The following is an 18,679-nucleotide window of genomic DNA, read 5'->3' on the forward strand; positions in this document are numbered from 1 at the left end:
AATATAAAAAAATACAATTTTTTTTTTATCATTGTTTACTAAATTAAGTTGAATAAATCAGCGGGAAAGAAGTAATACAATTCGTAATAGCCCAACAATAATCAAAACTCTCAGACTACGCAAACTGAGTCATAAACACAAACGTCCTCTGTTTTTGGGACGTTGCCACAGCGCTATAATGCTCACTGCTTTATTAGCTTACAACAATATTTACAGTCAGAAGCGATATAAATCATTGGGAAAACATGGAAGGAAACTAATATCAGTGCCAAGGTCATTAAAACAAGAATGTTTTTAATTAGTACAACCATCTATAATAAATAGCTCATAGAAAAATGCCTGCTTGAATCACACTTAACATCACATTTCACACTTATATTATAAAGGCGAAAGTTTGTGTATATGTGTGTATGTGTGTGTGAGTGTATATTTGTTACTCCTTCACGCAAAAGGACTAGACGGATTTGGCTGGGAATGGAGATAGGTAATATCCTGGATTAGCACATAGGCTACTTTTTATCCCGAAAAATCAAAGACTTCCCACGGGATTTCGAAAAACCAAAATCCACGCGGGCGAAGTCGTGGGCATCGGCTAGTTCATCATAAATAGAAATATCAGGAGAGTGCGAATAGTCCTCAGGGACGAATTAGCAGCAATTCTGCTACGATTCTGCCCTGACAAGTCTAACGCGGAGATCTATAGAACGCATTTACACTTTGCTCAGACTTATGCTTCAGTTACAACTAGACAGATTTATGTCAGCAATTTATAACGCCGAGTTTCTTGCTGGTTCTTCTCGGTATGAACGGCATTCCGAACCAGTGGTAGATTATTTTGACAATTCAAAAGCACTTGTAAAAGTTTAATTGATTAAAAATATTTTGAATTTGAATTTAACAGTCTCTGAGTTTGCACAAAGTCAAAGTGCACTCTATAGATCACACATCTGTTTACTTTTAATTGTAAGCAAAGTCTGAGCTAAATTAAAGTAGATGTGCTTTAAGGCCACACTTATTATCACTTATCAGGTAACATAGCAGTCAAGCGCAAAGTTGCCATTGGAAAAATAAATGTAATGCGACATGTACCTAGGTATTTACCCCAATTTTTAGTGATTTTATCGCTATTTTTGCCCCTAGTCCCCTATCAGTCCGTTGTCTCTTATGAAAAGTTGCGTGCTTCAGCTAATAAGTAATAACCAGAACATTAACGTTTCGTTTAGTAGGTTAAAATTAGGCAATTTTGCCTGAATAGATCGAATATAGAAGTATGACACGCGATAAAGCAATTTGTCCATTCATAAAAGTTGAAACAATAGCCCCCATAACTCAATGTCTAATACGCCCACTAAATTCAGGGGATGATTCATAAATCAGATTGTCATCAATAAAGAAGAGCTATTTTAAGGATGTTTTGCTTAAAAATTAGCGCTACTGCTTGAATATACAGTCCAAGCTACATCCAGCCTAGTTAAATATATTTTTTGTATTTTAAGAATATTAGCCATGTTAAACCTAAATAATATTCCCCTTTCCCCTCCAACTAAACCAAAAATTGTCGCTAGGAGCAGGGGTTGCAATGTGTGGGATCTTTCAAATTTTAAACCACGCAATAACTGTTGTGCTATGGGGTTGTAAATCAGTATCTATAATTAAGGTTTAATGATTCCATAGATAATTAATTAATAGTATCAAATAAACAATCCAAGCTCAACCATCAACTAATTAGTGTAATCTGTAGTATGTTAGGGCTATCGCTTAAAAACAGTGTAAAAATCAAAATTGAGAAACGATTGGGGAAATATATCCAAAGATCATATGTCCTTGGCTGGCCTTTGAGATGATGTTTAAAAATGTTGATGACCAGACGTCGAGTGAACGTATTTACATTAAATGTAGGTATTAAAGTAGGTATAATATTGGATGTAGGCATTGTGCGTCATCTTATTTCGAACCGATTGCCGAATAAGCGATCTTGATATTTTTAAAAATGATACAAACTCGGTGTTACTTCAAGACCAATTTTACAAGCTTTTGTGTGTTTGTTTATTTTTGGCCGATGATATATGATTTTTTGTTAAATTGGGTACTGAATCAGATAAGACAAAGCAATGATATCAAACACCAATGTCTGTCGTCTTCGTTGGCTTTGCCAAGATTACACTTCAAAAAGAAAAGTGATATAAAATGATTCACTTTTGTGTATACGGATACAATAATGCGTAGAATCTACTTTTTGTTGTTAACAGAGCGGCCACACGAAGAGCTCCCGTGGCGGCGCCTCCCCCACTCATGGAAGGCGAAGCCCTGGCCTCAAGACTGCTGGAACTGCAACCACAGGGAGCCAAATTTTTAGGGTAAATATTTTTCAATCATAAATCTTTTTGCTATCGAATTTACGACAAAATTGTTAATTTTGCGACAAATGTGCTACAAGCTCCCTTAGCAGGAAAGTTGGGATGATGGTGTTGCTACAATCACAATAACTGTTGTGATTGACCGAATTTATCTATTGATAGAAGTCAATGCAGAATATGTCGGCAACTTAGGGATGATTGCGATTGTCACATTGTCGCTGTCAAACTAGAGCTTTATTTAGCCTAGGAGTCGACCGTCCACGTCGCCGCAAAGATACCATAATGTCAGCCAATCACAATAATTGAGATTGTGGCAATAAAAACCAGGTTTTTCGCAATTGACCATCTGTATTTGCTATTCGCTTTCATGACTAATATATGTTTCTGCAGGCCCGTTATCATCGAGGTGCCAATCTTCACAGCGTCGTGCCCTGAGCGGGAAATCGTAATACTGCGATCTGACACGGGGGAGACCTGGCAGGACCACTACCTGCACAACAATGACAACCCTATGATACAAGTAACTCTATGATTCTACCTATTGATATCTTTTAATGTGTATTCAATTAAATACTTTTTACTAGCGCTGCAGCCAAGCGCTTGCTAGCAAGTGATGATACAGCCTAAGATGAAGCGCGCTTGCCTATTCACTTCTGACTTGAAGGTACCCATTTTAAGTGGAAGGGAAAACTGATGCCGGAAGGGCGTTCCATATCTTAGCGGCTCGGATTATAAACGAGGAAGCAAATAGCTTCGTACCTGTCCAAGGAATTTCAACTACGTACGGATGTAGACCTTGACGATGCTTGCAGTACGATGGTAGAAAGGTGAAGGAGAAACCAGGTCAAAGAGCTCTTGGGCACACTCACCGAAAACCTTACCTCATGTACCTTGGTCCGATCAAGTCAGCACCGTGGATTATCAAGAATTCCATGTAACAGTACCAACATATAAATTAAATTTGAATGCTACTTTGCTTAATTTCAGGAAGCGTTAACCCGCGAAAGACAAGATCACGGAAACAGCGGCGAAAGCTTGGGCGAGGCTGGAGAGCGAGTCACACGCATCATCACTTGCGACTTCCCACACTATTTAGCTGTGGTGTCGCGAGTCAGACAAGAAGTACACATCATTGGACCTGAGGGAGGCACTATATCTTCTGCTCACATACCACAAGTAAGTCACATCTACGTTTTATGACACACTAGAGGATGCTCGCGACGTTGTCCGCGTGGATTTAAATTTTTCGAAATGTCATAGGAACTCTTTGATCTTCCGGGATAAAAAGAAGCCGTGTGATAATCCAGGGTATAATCTATCTCCATTCCGAACTTCAGCCAAATCCGTTCAGTAGTTTTTGCGTGAAAGAGTAACAAACCCCTACCTATTCCCGTAATTAATTTTTCTCTTTCGCCTAAAATGTGAAATAAAACAGCGTAAAACTTTAAAACATTTATTGTGTCCTATGGTCCCAATACTTTGACATTAAATTGGGCGTATTTTTACCAGGTCCAAGCCTTATTCCCGCCGCAAGCGCTCACAAAACGCATCCGCGTCGGTCTTCAAGCGCACGGAGCCAACAGCACCCTCTGTCGACGAGTCCTGCCTCGACACGCGGCCGTGTCCCCCGTGCTCACCGTGGAGCCGCGGCGGAGGAAGTTCCACCGCAGCATCACTCTCACTGCTCCTCTACCGCATCCCGCTGATCAGAAGGTAACGGTGGCTTAAATAGTAAGGAATCTTCTAGGCAAGCGCACTCCATGCTCCACCTTAAAAAACTACAAGCTTGATTTGCTATGATTTGCCGAAGCAAAAAAGTCTGTATGGTACAACGTGCAGCATGGGATATGCTCCGCCTGCCTTCCCACTACAAAAAAGCAGGAGAAGCAAGCAACACACAACACTGCCCAAATACAAAACGCATACGTGTAGGTCTACAAGCGTATGCCACCAACAGCACCCTCTTCGCAGATGCGTTCTGCCGTTCAGAAGACGGTTGCTTCAATAACAAGGAACTACAAGCTTAAACTGAAGTGGTAATGGACACATAGTTCGAAATACCAACAGACGTCGTGGTCTCAATATACTAGAATGGGTGACCTCACACCGGAAAGTGCAGTGTTGGAAGATCCTACAAGAGACCATTGTCCAGCAATAGATGTCTACCGGTTGATAATGATGATGATGACAATTTTGCTATAATCCACTTAAAACAGGCAAGTGACAGTACATATTATGTCACAGTATTTTTTCTTTTAGATCAACAGCCACGACAAGCAATCCACCGCAAACCTGCGACTACTGTGTTCCATAATGGGCGGGCAAGCGCGTGCGGTGTGGGAAGACGTCACGGGATCCACACCTCTAACCATCACGGATGACTGTGCTTCTTTCACCACCACTGTTTCAGCCAGGTATATACTCCTTAGTCTTCCTTCAATCTTGGCAAAGTGATTTTTTTATTATTTGTTATTATAGCGGCAATAGGGACACACTCTGTGAAAATTTCAACTCTCTACCTATTACGGTTCACTAGATTCAGCCCGCTGACAGACCAACGAGGACGGAGGCTTAATCATAGGGTCCCGTTGGTACTCCTTGGGTACTAAAAAAGTCAAGTCGGAGATTTATCTTGTTAGCTACTTTTAACATTTATTGTTGTTCCCCAGTTTGAGCAATGTCTAAACGTCTTAAACTTGTAATGATGCTTACAAAGCAATTTTTTATGTTCCAGATTCTGGCTGATGAATTGTCAAAATGTTAGCGACGCAACGAAACTAGCAACAGAATTATACAGGTAGGTAACCTCAAATTCACGTTTTTCGGATTTTATCCTTTACTTTTGCTATTAGCTGCGAAATTTCATGGTTCAAGGTCAACGGAAAGTTCCTTATATGTTTTGATTACCTTTTCTTGTCAGACAGATTACGAAGTGATCCCATAACGGTTCCGTTTTTTCTTTTGAGGCACGAAACCCTAATAAAAAATAATGATTATTATTGTTTTTGCAGAGAAATGCTTCTGGTACCATTTGAAGTACGCATCGTTGTATTGGGCAAACGCCTGGACGCTTTAGAAGGGCGGTTGCTAGTGCTGTATATCACCGACAGATACGCTTATGACACGCTACTGCATCAGGTAAGCTAAAAATGCTTTAATTCAGACTGTGAAATGGTGATAACGAGAGAAAATCAGCTCTTGTATACGACTCTTATACGGCGTGTTTAGAACTCCCATAGCTTTAGTTGTGATAATAATTCATCACATTTGTTTATACACCATATACATAATATAACGTAATCTTTAAATTTTTCCTTTAAAATCATAGTTGGAAAAATAGATCACTATGCAAGATTGTATAGTATTGAATACTTTAACGTCGACTAAATAAAACAAGTCGTGAGGTATTTTGAGACAACCAGAAACAAAACTGTCAGACAATACTGTCTCGCTCACTCATATGGATGATTGTTTCAGTTTTTGACATTCAGCTCTCCATTCCAAACTTCCCTTGAGAAACTTTGTTTCAAATAAGATGATTAATTCATATTTTTTTGTAGGAGCACTACACCGAAGTGGCACACTCGACCTCGGTGCGGTTCCTGGACAGCAAACCTGTGTACCTGGAATTCTCTGGAAACCTCGTGCCCGTCACCAAGTCTGGAACACAACCCACTTTCATCTTCGAGGTACGTATTGTTCTCGTCAGGCAAACCAAAATACGGTTCCAAATTATCTAAGTATATAGTATATATTTGTGTGCGTACAGAAAATCGCGTCAGACATTGAACGCTACGCACACTATAGCAATGCGTACATGTGCACTCACAAATATAGCCAAAAGGTCGTCGTGAAGTAGAAGAACTATACATGATTTTTTGCTTTATTTGTCAGGCTTTCAAGGACAACCGCGTGGAATTCACCGTTCGCGTCAAACATCACGAGGAGACCCCGTCGGGCAGAATTTACTTCATGAACGAACCTAAGGTAAGCAGCAATTTTTGAATTGAAGACTTCTTTAGTACCTTTGTGATATTTGAATATGTTCATTTCAGTGTTTTATAGACATAAATGTCATTATTCTTCAACAATAGCTAATTTAATGATGGATTTTTTGTTATTTATTTACTACAAGAAAATTGTATCCTATAGGTGGCGAAGGGTGAACAGTCGCCTAATCCCGCGTGCGTGTTAGACGTATCTCTGCCCGAACGCATCGCGCCTAGAGCGGCCAAGAGCCATCTCGACTGTCTCAACTTGGACCAGTCTGGTATGTATCCTCTATTACGTGTCTTTACTTCCTCTCTCTCTTTCACTCTCCCTCTCTCTCTCCGACTTATTCGCTGAGGGTCGCGACCCCTTCCCTTTAATCACATAATGGTTTGGGATAATAATGCGGTGCGCACCCAGGTCCTTCCGCATACTATACCCACGATTTTTTTCTGTAATACGAAGTGAGATGCGACAGGGGGAAGAGGGGATAGATACAACGTTTGGGCTAGCTGCGTCACGGGTGTTACAGTCCGGAGGAAGACTTTCCTATTGTTACAGTCGCATGCGTTCCGCAAGCAATGTTATATGCGTAACGCAACAAAAATGTCTAAAAACTATATTTTTATCGAATACTTTTTCATGGAAAGTGATATGTATTTTCAGGATTTGACGCCCTCAAGGATGAGCTGAGCTTCCACTGGGGAGACCACAACCACAGCATCAACCCACCAGCCATTCCCGAAGACGAGCCGCTACAACTCAACGGGCATGTTAGTATAGTCACTTCTATAGTCTGTTTCAGTTGTAGTCCTTATCTTGAAGAAAAGGTAAACAAGTAGTTTCTCGCTGATGCGTAAGAGGCGCACTATGCGCTGCCCATATGATCTTTTGCTGTGAACTGACAATGAAATCATAATACGAGGGAAAAACCTAACTCCAGAAGATCTAAAGCGCCGGGCAATCTTATTAAAAAAAAAAAAAAGAATATTAGCCATGTTAAATGACTAATATTCCCCTTTCCTCTCCAACTAAGCGTCGGGCTTGTGCTAGGAGTAGGTACGACAATAATGCAACGGGCGGGGTTTGAACCGTCGACCTTTCGGTTTTCAGTCCACTCCTTTACCGGTTGAGCTATAGAGGCTACAGGATCTGTGCCAACTCTTCAAAATTTTAATCTTCCTATGATTTTTAATCTGTGAAACTTTTAGAACGTACTTTGACTTTGTATCGGCATAAGAAATAACTGTCATTATATATGGCACATCTCTTCCGGCGTACTTGTATAAGTCCATTTTAAGTTTCACATAATCTATCTCGGTAAACACTAAACTCTGAGAGCAAAGTCAAAGTCCGCTCTATAGATGTGAGCCTGAGAGTCCTGAGACTTAGTTTACCCATAAATAAGTCAAGCTAAGTATGTGTAGTTATGACATGGTATGGTTTGTATATTTTAAGAGGTACCCTACTATATATCCCTAAAACGTAGTGCCTCATTCATGTAAGCTAAACACGCATTTCATTTTGCCAGGATAAGACTATTGCTAATGGTGACGTCAAGTATCCCACCAAAGATACGCAGGAAAAGGACACGAAGCCGCACGGTAAGACAACGATATTTTACAAAAGACCTCTTAACTTACGAAATAATAAAAAAATACTTTTCTAGTACCTTCATAAAGATTTTTTGTGAAATATTTTTTATAATGTCGCTAATCTTGTCGATCTCTAACCTAAACTAATGGCAGGTCTAAATGAATTGCTATCCCTTTAATAATGCTCCTTGTGAAAAGTATAGCTCTAGATTTGGATCTGTTAATTTAGTTTAGAAAATAAGAATAACAGAATTAGCCACAATGATTTAATTTTATTGGATATTCTGACAATAAACAGGGTTTGTTAAAACGCAACTAAAGATTGTCCAGCCTAACTGTAGATTCCAGTTGGCAGTACAAAACTATTACTATCAATGTCATATATTCCACATATTTTGCTTTGCTAAGAATATTGCTCCTGAAACTTCTGCAGTAAGACTGGATTCACTTAGTCAACTTTGTCTTTATACCAGGGAATATATGTGGGTTCTTGAACATAAATTTATTTTAATAGGTTAAAAATTTATAATCATAATCATCAGGGCACTCATCACATACCATTTGCTCGTGGAATCACTTGCGTAGTTTTTTTAGATGCTTTTTTCATCATACCGTGTCTCTAATCAAGTAAATTAGTACATGGCATAATGTTTCTAATAATAATGAACTAGGAAACTTGATTATTTTTATTTCAGTATGAAAACCTATTAATTTGACTTATTTTCATTACTGATGAATAACCGACCGGTAAAATGTTTTATATAGACAATAAACGCAAGAGAAGAGTTATTTATAATGTTTTCCCCTTGTACAGAGGCTACCCCTTCGCCGATTTTAGTGTAAGTACATAGAGCATGTAGAGTAATCGATCATTTATTTCAGTAAATGGTGACACCCTGCACGTTGATTCCAATAAAACAAAAGCTACTTTTGATTCCGACGAAGACAAGACGCCAATGAACACTCTAGAGAAGGGTAAAAAGAAGCCTGAAGGAGGTTCCTTCCTTGGCGGGCTTGCTGATAAAGTAAAGAATGTGTTCAGTCACAGTGACGATAAAGACAGCAGCAAAGAATCTTCTCCCAAACCTCAGCCCAAACCACGCGAATCCAAAGAAAAATCACCACCAAAACCTGCCCCGAGAATCATAAACGAGGACATACTTGAAAAAGTAGAAGATATGTTCAAGGATGTACGTCAAAAGCCACACCTTAAAGATGACGACGATCTCAATAGCCAAGTGTATTCCACTAAACTGATGGTAGATGAAGAAGATCCTAAGGATTTACGTATTAAAACCGAAGACGTATACGAGCAATATCAGCATATGCAACCCGTAGATACTCCTCTGCGTTATAAGACTACCGATCCATTCCAGTTCTATGACGACTGCTGTAAAAGCAAATTCAAGGGCGAAAAACATAGTCACGAGGAGACCTCTAATTTAGCCGACAGAATTGAACAAGTCAAGTTTACCACACATGAAAAGATACACGAGATCTCCGACAGTGCTCACGGTGAATTACAAAATGCTCTCAGTAAAGTCAAAAAAGAAAAAGATAATGTCAGACAGCAAGCCAACGAAATACAAGAAGATTTAATAGTAAAGTCTGAAAATATTAAAAATGACCTTATTAGTAAAGAAGAAAAATTAAAGTCAGACCTAAAAGACGATGCAAACAGGCTAAATGATGCAGTTAGTAATAAGGTGGATGATATTTCAGAATCAGTGAAAAAAGTTCAAGAAAAACTTAGTGATGAAACAGCTGATTTGCACAGCAAAATCTCACACACACTTGATAATGTACCTATACTCTTTAATAACTCTAAGGAAAAGTTGACCGATAAAGTTCATTTAATGGATTTTGCTGCAATAGAAAGAGGTGAACAAATGAGACTAAATGGTCAAGATGAGATATCACAGATGGGAAAATCATTTGAACGTGTAGCAGATAACATAAGTAGCAAAACTGAAGATAGTACGAATTCAGTTTCAAGTAAAATTCATCATCTTAAAATGGATGTAGAAAATCAAGTTGAAAATATTACAAACACAGTTAATGAGAAAGCAAGTGATGCTACTGAAAATGTAAATAGCAAGATTGATAATGTTAAGAAAGGGACTGAAGAAACAATAGACAAAGCCAAACTTGCAACTAATGAAAAAATAAATGAAGTGAATGAATCTATTGAAGTTGTTAAAGAGAAAGGGAAAAAAGCAAAGTCAAAAGCTGAAAAGAAATCTAAAGAGGGTAAAAACTTTTTCACGGGACTTGTCCAAAACATTTTTGGAGAGAAAGACAAAATAGAGGATGACGTTAAAGGAAAAGTAGCTGAGGGTAAAAAATCCGCAAAAGAAGCAGCAAGACAAAATTCTGAAGCGAGAGATAACTTAGAAGATAGTATTGCTAAAGAGAATGAAAAAATAAGACAAGATACAGAAAAGTTTTTGCAGAGCGCAAAAGATGAAAAAGATGTAATTGTTAAAAACATTCAAGATAAAAAAGAAGACATCGTACAAATCAGCCACGAAAAGTCAGAAGAAATTGTTAATGGTATTCAAAACAAAACAGATAATTTGATACAAAGTGGGCATGACAAAACAGTATCATTTGTCAAAGACGTGGAAGATAAAAAAGATGAATTATTGCAGAACGCCCAAGACACGAAACAAAATATTATGAAAGGTATGCAAGATAAAACTGATGAATTCATGCACTGTGCCCAAGACAAAACGGAAAAAATTGTACAAGATGTTAAAGGTAAAAAAGAACAATTAGTACAAAGTGCTAAAGATTCAACAGAAAATGCGGTCACAGACATACAAATTAAAAAAGACCAATTAGTAAAAAGTACACAAGATGCTTCCGAAAACGCTGTTAATTATTTGCAAGATAAGAAGAACGAATTGCTACAAAACTCTAAACAAACTGTACAATTTGCACAAGATTATACAGATGACTTTCTGCAAAATGCCAAAGATAAAAAAGATGGAATTTTAAATGACGTACAATATACAAAAGAAAATTTGTTGCAAAATACTCAAGAGATTATTAAAGATGTTCAAAATGAGAAAGATGAATTAGTTGATACAGCAAAAGACGCAACTGAAAAATTTACCAGTAGTGTACACGATAAAAAAAATGAAATGATACAAAACGCACAAAACAGAACTGAGGATCTTGTCAAAGTTGCAAAAGGTAAAAAAGACGAGTTAGTACAAAGTGCAGAAAAGCAGGGCGAAGAAATTGTTACAAGTGTTCAAGATAAAGCGGCTGAAGTAGTACAAAATGTTAAAGACGAAAAGAATAAAGCAGCACAAAAGGCAAAAGACACGAAAAAACAGTTAGAAGATTTTCTGTTTAATGAGAAAAATGAATTTGAAACAGCTTTACATCACAAAGTCGATCGAGCTGATAAATCACTTAAAGATACTAAACAAAGTGTAGAAACAGCAATCACAGATAAAAAAAATGAACTAACAAATATTAAAAATTCAGTACAGTTTGAAGCTGAAGACCGACTGAGCCGAATTATACAAGAGGCTGAACAGACTACGGATGAAATTAAAAGGACAGCTGAGGAAACTTTAAATGCTGCAGCGGATAAGAAATCTCAAGTAGATGCTAAAATAGCCAACAAAGTTAGTGATATCAAGGATTCCGGAAATGAAGAATTAGCGAGGGTCCGAAATATCGCAAACGAAAAAGGAAACGCATTACAGAAGTCAGCAAAGGCTTCATTTATTCATGTTCAGGATTCAGCCTCCAGTGCTTTCGACCAGTGTGAAAGTGCCGCGAAGGATAAAGTAAACGACGCTAAGTATGCGTACGAAGATTTGCAAAGTTCCGCTCGAGATACTTTCGCTGATTTCAGAGATGACGTGCAAGGACTAGAAAGTTCTGCCCAGGATACACTGCACAGTTTTCAGAGTTCTGCGGGTAATACGTTTGACAGTTTAGATGAATCGACGCGGGAATTCGCTGGTGATGCCCAAAACACTGCATCGAAAACCGAGGAAAATGCTAAGGAGTTGTTCGGAAACGTGCAAGACACGTTCGAAGGTTTCCAACTAGCTGCTGGAAATAAACTTGAGGATGTTAAGGGATCAGCGAAGGACAGGTTAGAAGAGGCTGACGAAGGGCTGGAAAAGACGACCGAAAACGTAAAACAGGGCGTGAGAGAAACCGAGGAGGCTGTGACTGACGCACTCTCTAATGAAGCAGATAAATTCACGAGCAGTCTTAATGATTTGGGAAATTCTGTCTTCGGAATATCCGGCAAAGGTAAATAAAACATTACATTAATAGACTTGCCTTTAATTAATATAGATCTCATAGTTATTGGTTCCATACGCATCGCTAATAAATCCCTACGGTTATTGCTGTTACCATACAAATGATAAAATTAAATTGGTAATAATATTTTTGTGCGCTCTTATAATTCCAGGATTCATGAAGGATTCCAGCACGAAACTGCTTGAATCTGAAAAATCGCAGTCTTCACCATCACCACACAAGAAAAGTTCGGGGTGAGTTTTGCTTACAGTTGAATTTATTTTATCCACTATATCAAATCAAAATGTAAATAATACACTTTCACGCCATTGAGCACTTGACTAATTCACGTTGGCAATTTTTCTTATCAAACAGTAAAGCTCCAACTTTGTACACCCCCATTCAAAACACGATCTTACAATTCTACTTTCGAACTGTGAAACATTTTACTTAATTAAATTGTTTGTATTTCATTTATAAATATTTTTTACAACAAAAATGCTGTAGTATTAAATTAATTTACAAAGATTTTGTAGTTTTGAGTACATGTATCAAATGTGGATGTTTATCCAACTTGAAAGAGTGGGGATTTGAATATAGCTTCTAGCTATCAATAGTAGTACTCAATATTTTATTAAAGATATAATAATAATATAATCTACTAGACTAGACTACTAGACTAGATGATATCCGCGTGGATTTAAGTTTTTTAAGTATCCCCTGGGTACTCCCTGATTTTCCGGGATATAAAGTAGCCTATGTCCTTCCCTGGGGTGTAAGTTAACTCTGTACCAAAGTTCAACAAAATCGATTGAAATTTTGGGACGTGCAAAGCTAGCAGTAAGCAGACATACAGACACTTTATAATATTGTAATAATATAATTAGTTTGGATATAGTTATGGATTTTTATAAAAGGGGTTGTTGATGAGAACAACACCCCAAAAAAATCTGTTCTTGTAAAGCTTTAATGGTTGTATAACTCTAGTCTTTATTTACTCGTAGATTAATAATATGTGTTTTGTTCAATGGTATAACAAGGTACACTACACTAAAAAATTTAAAATAAAATTAGTTTTACAAAAATAAGTAAAACGTTTCACAGTGCCTTATTTCAATATGTCAATTGGTACGCAATTCTTGCATCTAACACCAGCGCACCGCATTCCAGAATACCGAAGCTTAAGAGGAAGAATAAGAAATAAGCGAACGAGCGACCTGCGGCGAACGACGTATGGTATATAGTCTAGCTTAGACACACGGACTAAACGAAAAAGATAGACTAACAAACGTGATTACGAAAATTCGTTAATATAATTTAATAACTGAGGACCTCCACCTTTTTGGGAAGTATGTTGATGAAGCCTGTCCCCTAAAAATGAAAGTTGTGGTTATCATTGCTACAATCGTAATTAATGTGTTTGACTGAAAGTTTGTATCAAACTAGCACAATACATGTTTGAACTAATGAACTACATGTTTTGTAAAACTTTTGACACCTCTTCAGAAAAAATTGACATTTTAATTATCACGAATAACGGATCACGTGTAATTCTGTCTAGCTTTTCCTTTAGTCTGTGTTTAGACTTAATATTTATTTGTTATTGTTAATATACTGTCTGGTACTATTGTTTCACGGGTGCTCTTACATATAAATATTAGAATTTTTATTTATAAAAAAGTTTTGGACGAGAATTCTTTAAGTGATTTAAAGGATCGAATACAATCGATTTGATATTGATTTTATAATATTATGATATAGACATTATGACATGCCCAATACATTATATAATATGAGAAGAAGAATAGTCTAGATCCAACATATAATTACCCACTTTTGGTTCTAATTAAAGACAAATCAGTGAAACAATAGTAGTTGTAGTGTAGAAAGCATTGTGTATTACTCTCGTCTAAGTGGATGTCTATTCAACAATTGTACCTATACTACTTTTTTGAATGTCGGTTAAAGGGATTATTCGTGTTTACTCGAATAGCAACAGATAATGGGAGCTGTCAAATTACATAAAAATTCCCGTAATATTAAGGTTAGTGCTTTTAATGTTAAGAGGCCTTACACACGGATGATTTTTCTGCTGCGTTTTAATAATGCGTTTTATCACTTGATACGAATCTTTTTAAAATTAATCATAAAACACCTTCTATAAATGTTATATCGGTGTAAGGTCAGTCGGTGTTTATATGATAAATTATTATTAATTAGAGTGAGATTCGATTAGTACGAACGCCCGTTAAAAATGATGGTAAAATGCTTTGCTTGAAAGATTATGCAACCTTTGGGTGTCCAGATTTCTCGATATGAAGTCGTACGGGATATTTTGTGAAAGCAGCTTTATTTCTTACATATTTGACCCTCGTGTTTCTAAGCTAACTGACGTAACTTACTGATGTTGTAACTAATATGATACCGATTTAATGCAGCGTAAAAGATGGACGTGTGTAAGGACTCTTGAATGTAAATAGATTAAAGGCTATGCATGATTGGCTTTATAACAATATGTTATTGTGTATATGACGAAACAAAACATAGCTGGTCTATTTAACGGAAGCTGATAGTGAGTTTTTCGTGTTATTGGGAACCTTTAACACTACAGAAAATGTTTTTGTTTATTGTTGTATTGTGTTTGTTTGAAAAGTTTATTGTTTTTATAACCTCACCAAAATGTTTAAAAAATATATAAATTATAAATACCTACGTTTATATCTAGTTGAATAAACGACCTAAGTTTTTTTAATATCCCGCCATTTCTCACTGTCAGCTTTTTAGACTCTATGCGCTATCCAGTGAATACAAAATGCTATACCTAGCTTCCATTGTCAAGTACAAATGAGTACAGTCATTATGGCAAATATTAATTTAACAATTCGATTTCAAAGAAATCGTGTCTACTTAGTAGTAGGTTAATAATAATTTTTAATGCAAATTAATTAAATTTACCTAATGTTTTTTTTTAATAATTTATACAGATTTATACAAGTTGAATCATGTCTTTAATCTTGCCTGTCTATCGATTTTTTTTGTAAACTGTTTAAAATCATATTGCAATTTTATACATCGACATATTAATTATTATATAATTTTATTAATTTGTATAAAATAGTCATTTTGTTACGAGTTAGATTTTATACTGTTGCGTCTAATATCTTTTTAAAATGAATAAAATTAAAATTCAATCTAATGAGAATTAAGGCCCCTTAATATTAAGGGCCCACATATTGTGTAGATGTAGAAATTTTATTATAGTGACGTGAAATCAGATAATTTTGCATTTCTGTATAATAATTTTAAGTATTTATGTATAATAGAAGCCGATATCAATGTTTTATGTTGCATAATTTATTGTATTTTAACACGTGTTTTCTTTATAAAGTCTACACTGCTTTTGTACAGTATTTAGTGGGTGTTAAGTAATTTGCAGCATCCGTTTCGTTCTGTGGATCGACAAGTCCATAGCTTTATCATAGATCTGCTAGGGTATTTATTTTTATACACTTACGACTTAATATATTATTTTTAGTTAACAAATTTGAAATACATATTGATTCGCCGATATTCAGACCCCGTTCACACGGCAGTAAGATCGCACGTTTTTTGCAAGGTGAATCTTACCAGATACGTAGCTCGGCGCTTCCACTGAGTATAGAACCATTTACACGTTGTTAGTATTAGTACTGTAAAAAACGTATCCACACAGTTTTAACCGTATAAATGGTTCTACACCCAGTGAATTGGTAACGTAATGGTGCCAGTTGCCACCTACAATTCGGTAAGAGTTATCCAGCGAAAAAAACGTGCGTTGTTAATACCGTGTGAACGGAGTCTATAAATTAAATCGTAAAACGGATTTCTAGGCGTGAAAATTTATTGAAATTTCATAGTGAACGAATAAATGTGTATTTCAATTTAAACATTTCCTTCGAGTGTAGTTTGACACTATAAAAGTATATAATATCAATAAAATATTTTTAATTAACTTTAAACTTATTTCAAGGTCACGAAGCGGCCATTTTGAATGCCGCAAATTGTCCGTCTTTTACTTATGTCGAAATGTTTTCTGTAACTGTAAGGATATTGCACAAGTGTAAGCGCCAACAAACTACGGAATTTTGATCAGCCGATTACTGAAACTAGTTGCTACACTAATCGCCCGATACAAGACACTTAGCATTGAGAAATTCGAAGTAGGTCATCGATTAAATAATGTGAGTACAGTAGGAGAGATACAGTACTTTGACGCCTTTGATCTCGTGGTAAATGAGGACCACTACTACAATCCACGATTTTTCCATAGTACTGATGATTGGGTACTGATAAGATACCATAACAAGTGTAAATTAAAAATTTATAACACCCCCGACGATCCAAAGTATTTGAACTTTCCAAAACATCAATTTCAAATAAATAATTATGTATTTAGGCAACGTCCATCTTGACAGCTTGACATTTGTCTATTGACATAATATTATGAACCTAACGGTTATCCAACCTTCTTTTCTACAAGAAAACTAGAAAAGAGCTGATAACTCTTAAACGGCTGAACCAATTTTTTCAGATTATAGCTAAGAACACTCTCGATCAAGCCACCTTTCAAACAAAAAAAACTAAATTAAAATCGGTTCATTCGTTTAGGCGCTACGATGCCACAGACAGATACACAGATACACACGTCAAACTTATAACACCCCACTTTTTGGGTCGGGGGTTAAAAATAACTACGAAAATTAAAAAAACCCTGTATTTTAAAAGTTCACATTACATTTGTAAATGGGTGAGTAAGTAAGTATCGGCTGATCAAAAGGTAGTAGTTTGTGTGGTCTTAAAATTGATGTTTAAAGTAACTGGTGCCGACACACCGCTGTTGCGAGAGTAGCGCCCGCTTGCTTGTGTCTCTCTGTTAGATGTTAATGTAAGATATTATACGAAAATGTTCTCGATCATTTTGGCTTTTTATTTATTGTATCTGTTGTATTTAGTGTTTATTTTAATTTGATTGGCTTTTAGCTATGGCTTTGACAGTGGCAACGATTTATTTTTGAAAAAATTTAACACTAGGATTTTAAAAATAAAATATTTTGATGACTACCTACTAAACAAAGGTTTTACTGGATTACAATTTTAGCTCAAGTCCAAGTTATAAACAAAAATGCATTGACTCGTACATTGCAAGTCAGTCTTAGAATTAATGAAATCTTGAAAAAATTGTGGCATTTGGTAGGACTTGTCTTCACCTAAATGGGTAGGTTGGTAACTGGTATCCAGTCCTCACACAGCTTCAGAATCTTAAGAAACTGTCAATCTGCCAAAAAAGTTTTGCCCAAAAGACCTTATCTACATTCCTACTATAATTTTATAATCTAAGCAAAAAATTAATTGTCGAACAAAATATGGAGCACAGAATTCCAAATAGAAGGTATAGAAGTGGTATCTATCGCCGCGTATGTGACTAGTGAAACATATTATGTGCGTATTATTTAAAAAGAGATTAGCATAGTATTACAGTTAACGTTGCTTTGATTGCTTGAGATTGTTTAGGGTTTTCTGTCAATAAACTCTGAGTGCTAGCCCAGAGTTGGGAAGTTAGTGATATGCTTCAGCGTCCGTACATCGGAGTGCGTAAGCCGCCGCGCCGCGCCGGTCCTGCTCGGATCTCTCCGTTCGCGTCGGATTCCCGTCCCATCGGAGAGAGTAAAGAAATGGATAGTGCAATTTGCGCACACAATTGTCCTCTATAACATCTCCCGCGTAGATGGCTAATCTTTGTGGAGATTGGTCGCCATAGTCAATTTTTTGCCACATTCAAATATTATGAAATGCTAAAAATCGGCGTCATTCTGGTGTTGAAGAATAGCAGATACCATTTCTATTGCCTTATTTAGAATTCTGTGAATTATGAACGAGCATTTGAAGTCGTTAAGGGCACCATCTCACGTCACGCACAGCCTTGCGACATTGCATCTTGAGCACGCGCGCTTTCGGTAAGTTCCTTTGCGCCATTCATTTTATGTTTTACATCGATGTGTGTCGTAGTTATTGTTTAGAGAAGACATTTATCAAATCCCGATAGTTTCATCCAAGTTTTCGTGGCTAATGTAAGACCACTAGTGTTTCTTAATTATCAAAGTACCTACACATTAAATAATTCCTTCCATCCACGTTGATAATTCTGCTGTCTCAAAGTCTAGTAAAAAAACTATTCTTACCAACAAAACCGTTATATTATGGCAGCAACAGATAACAACTAAAAGTATATATATTAAATAAGAAATATTGGATTATCTAGCTTTCTTTTTGGGTTTGGAAATAGGAAATATATCTACGGAAAGAAATTAATATAGCGCTCTTTCTGTTACGTAATCCCATACAAATGACAGAGGCAAAAATCTTAGTGGGCGTTAACCATTTTTGAGACACCAACCAAACACACATGTTTTCAAAAAACACTCG

General features: G+C 36.6%; 1 protein-coding gene across 5 annotated transcripts in view; it reads left to right on the plus strand.

Moving 5' to 3' along the window:
- Positions 1-18,679, plus strand: part of LOC123877329 (ankyrin-3-like) — a 161,937-nt gene that overhangs the window by 139,314 nt on the left and 3,944 nt on the right. For 2 of the 5 annotated variants that reach the window (XM_045923965.1, XM_045923967.1), the window contains exons 21-35: positions 2,250-2,357; positions 2,748-2,877; positions 3,345-3,533; positions 3,867-4,070; positions 4,617-4,771; positions 5,092-5,154; positions 5,369-5,495; positions 5,918-6,046; positions 6,252-6,344; positions 6,510-6,627; positions 7,014-7,120; positions 7,879-7,951; positions 8,825-12,226; positions 12,390-12,471; positions 13,388-16,559. In XM_045923965.1, the coding sequence (XP_045779921.1) occupies positions 2,250-2,357; positions 2,748-2,877; positions 3,345-3,533; positions 3,867-4,070; positions 4,617-4,771; positions 5,092-5,154; positions 5,369-5,495; positions 5,918-6,046; positions 6,252-6,344; positions 6,510-6,627; positions 7,014-7,120; positions 7,879-7,951; positions 8,825-12,226; positions 12,390-12,471; positions 13,388-13,421 (5,014 nt within the window). In that variant the 3' untranslated portion in view covers positions 13,422-16,559. Of the gene's footprint in view, positions 1-2,249; positions 2,358-2,747; positions 2,878-3,344; positions 3,534-3,866; positions 4,071-4,616; positions 4,772-5,091; positions 5,155-5,368; positions 5,496-5,917; positions 6,047-6,251; positions 6,345-6,509; positions 6,628-7,013; positions 7,121-7,878; positions 7,952-8,824; positions 12,227-12,389; positions 12,472-13,387; positions 16,560-18,679 lie in introns of those variants that run through there. The other 3 variants (XM_045923966.1, XM_045923969.1, XM_045923968.1) reach the window with 2 other exon arrangements.

Source organism: Maniola jurtina, chromosome 23 (genome assembly GCF_905333055.1).
Source record: "Maniola jurtina chromosome 23, ilManJurt1.1, whole genome shotgun sequence".
Lineage (NCBI taxonomy): Eukaryota > Metazoa > Arthropoda > Insecta > Lepidoptera > Nymphalidae > Maniola > Maniola jurtina.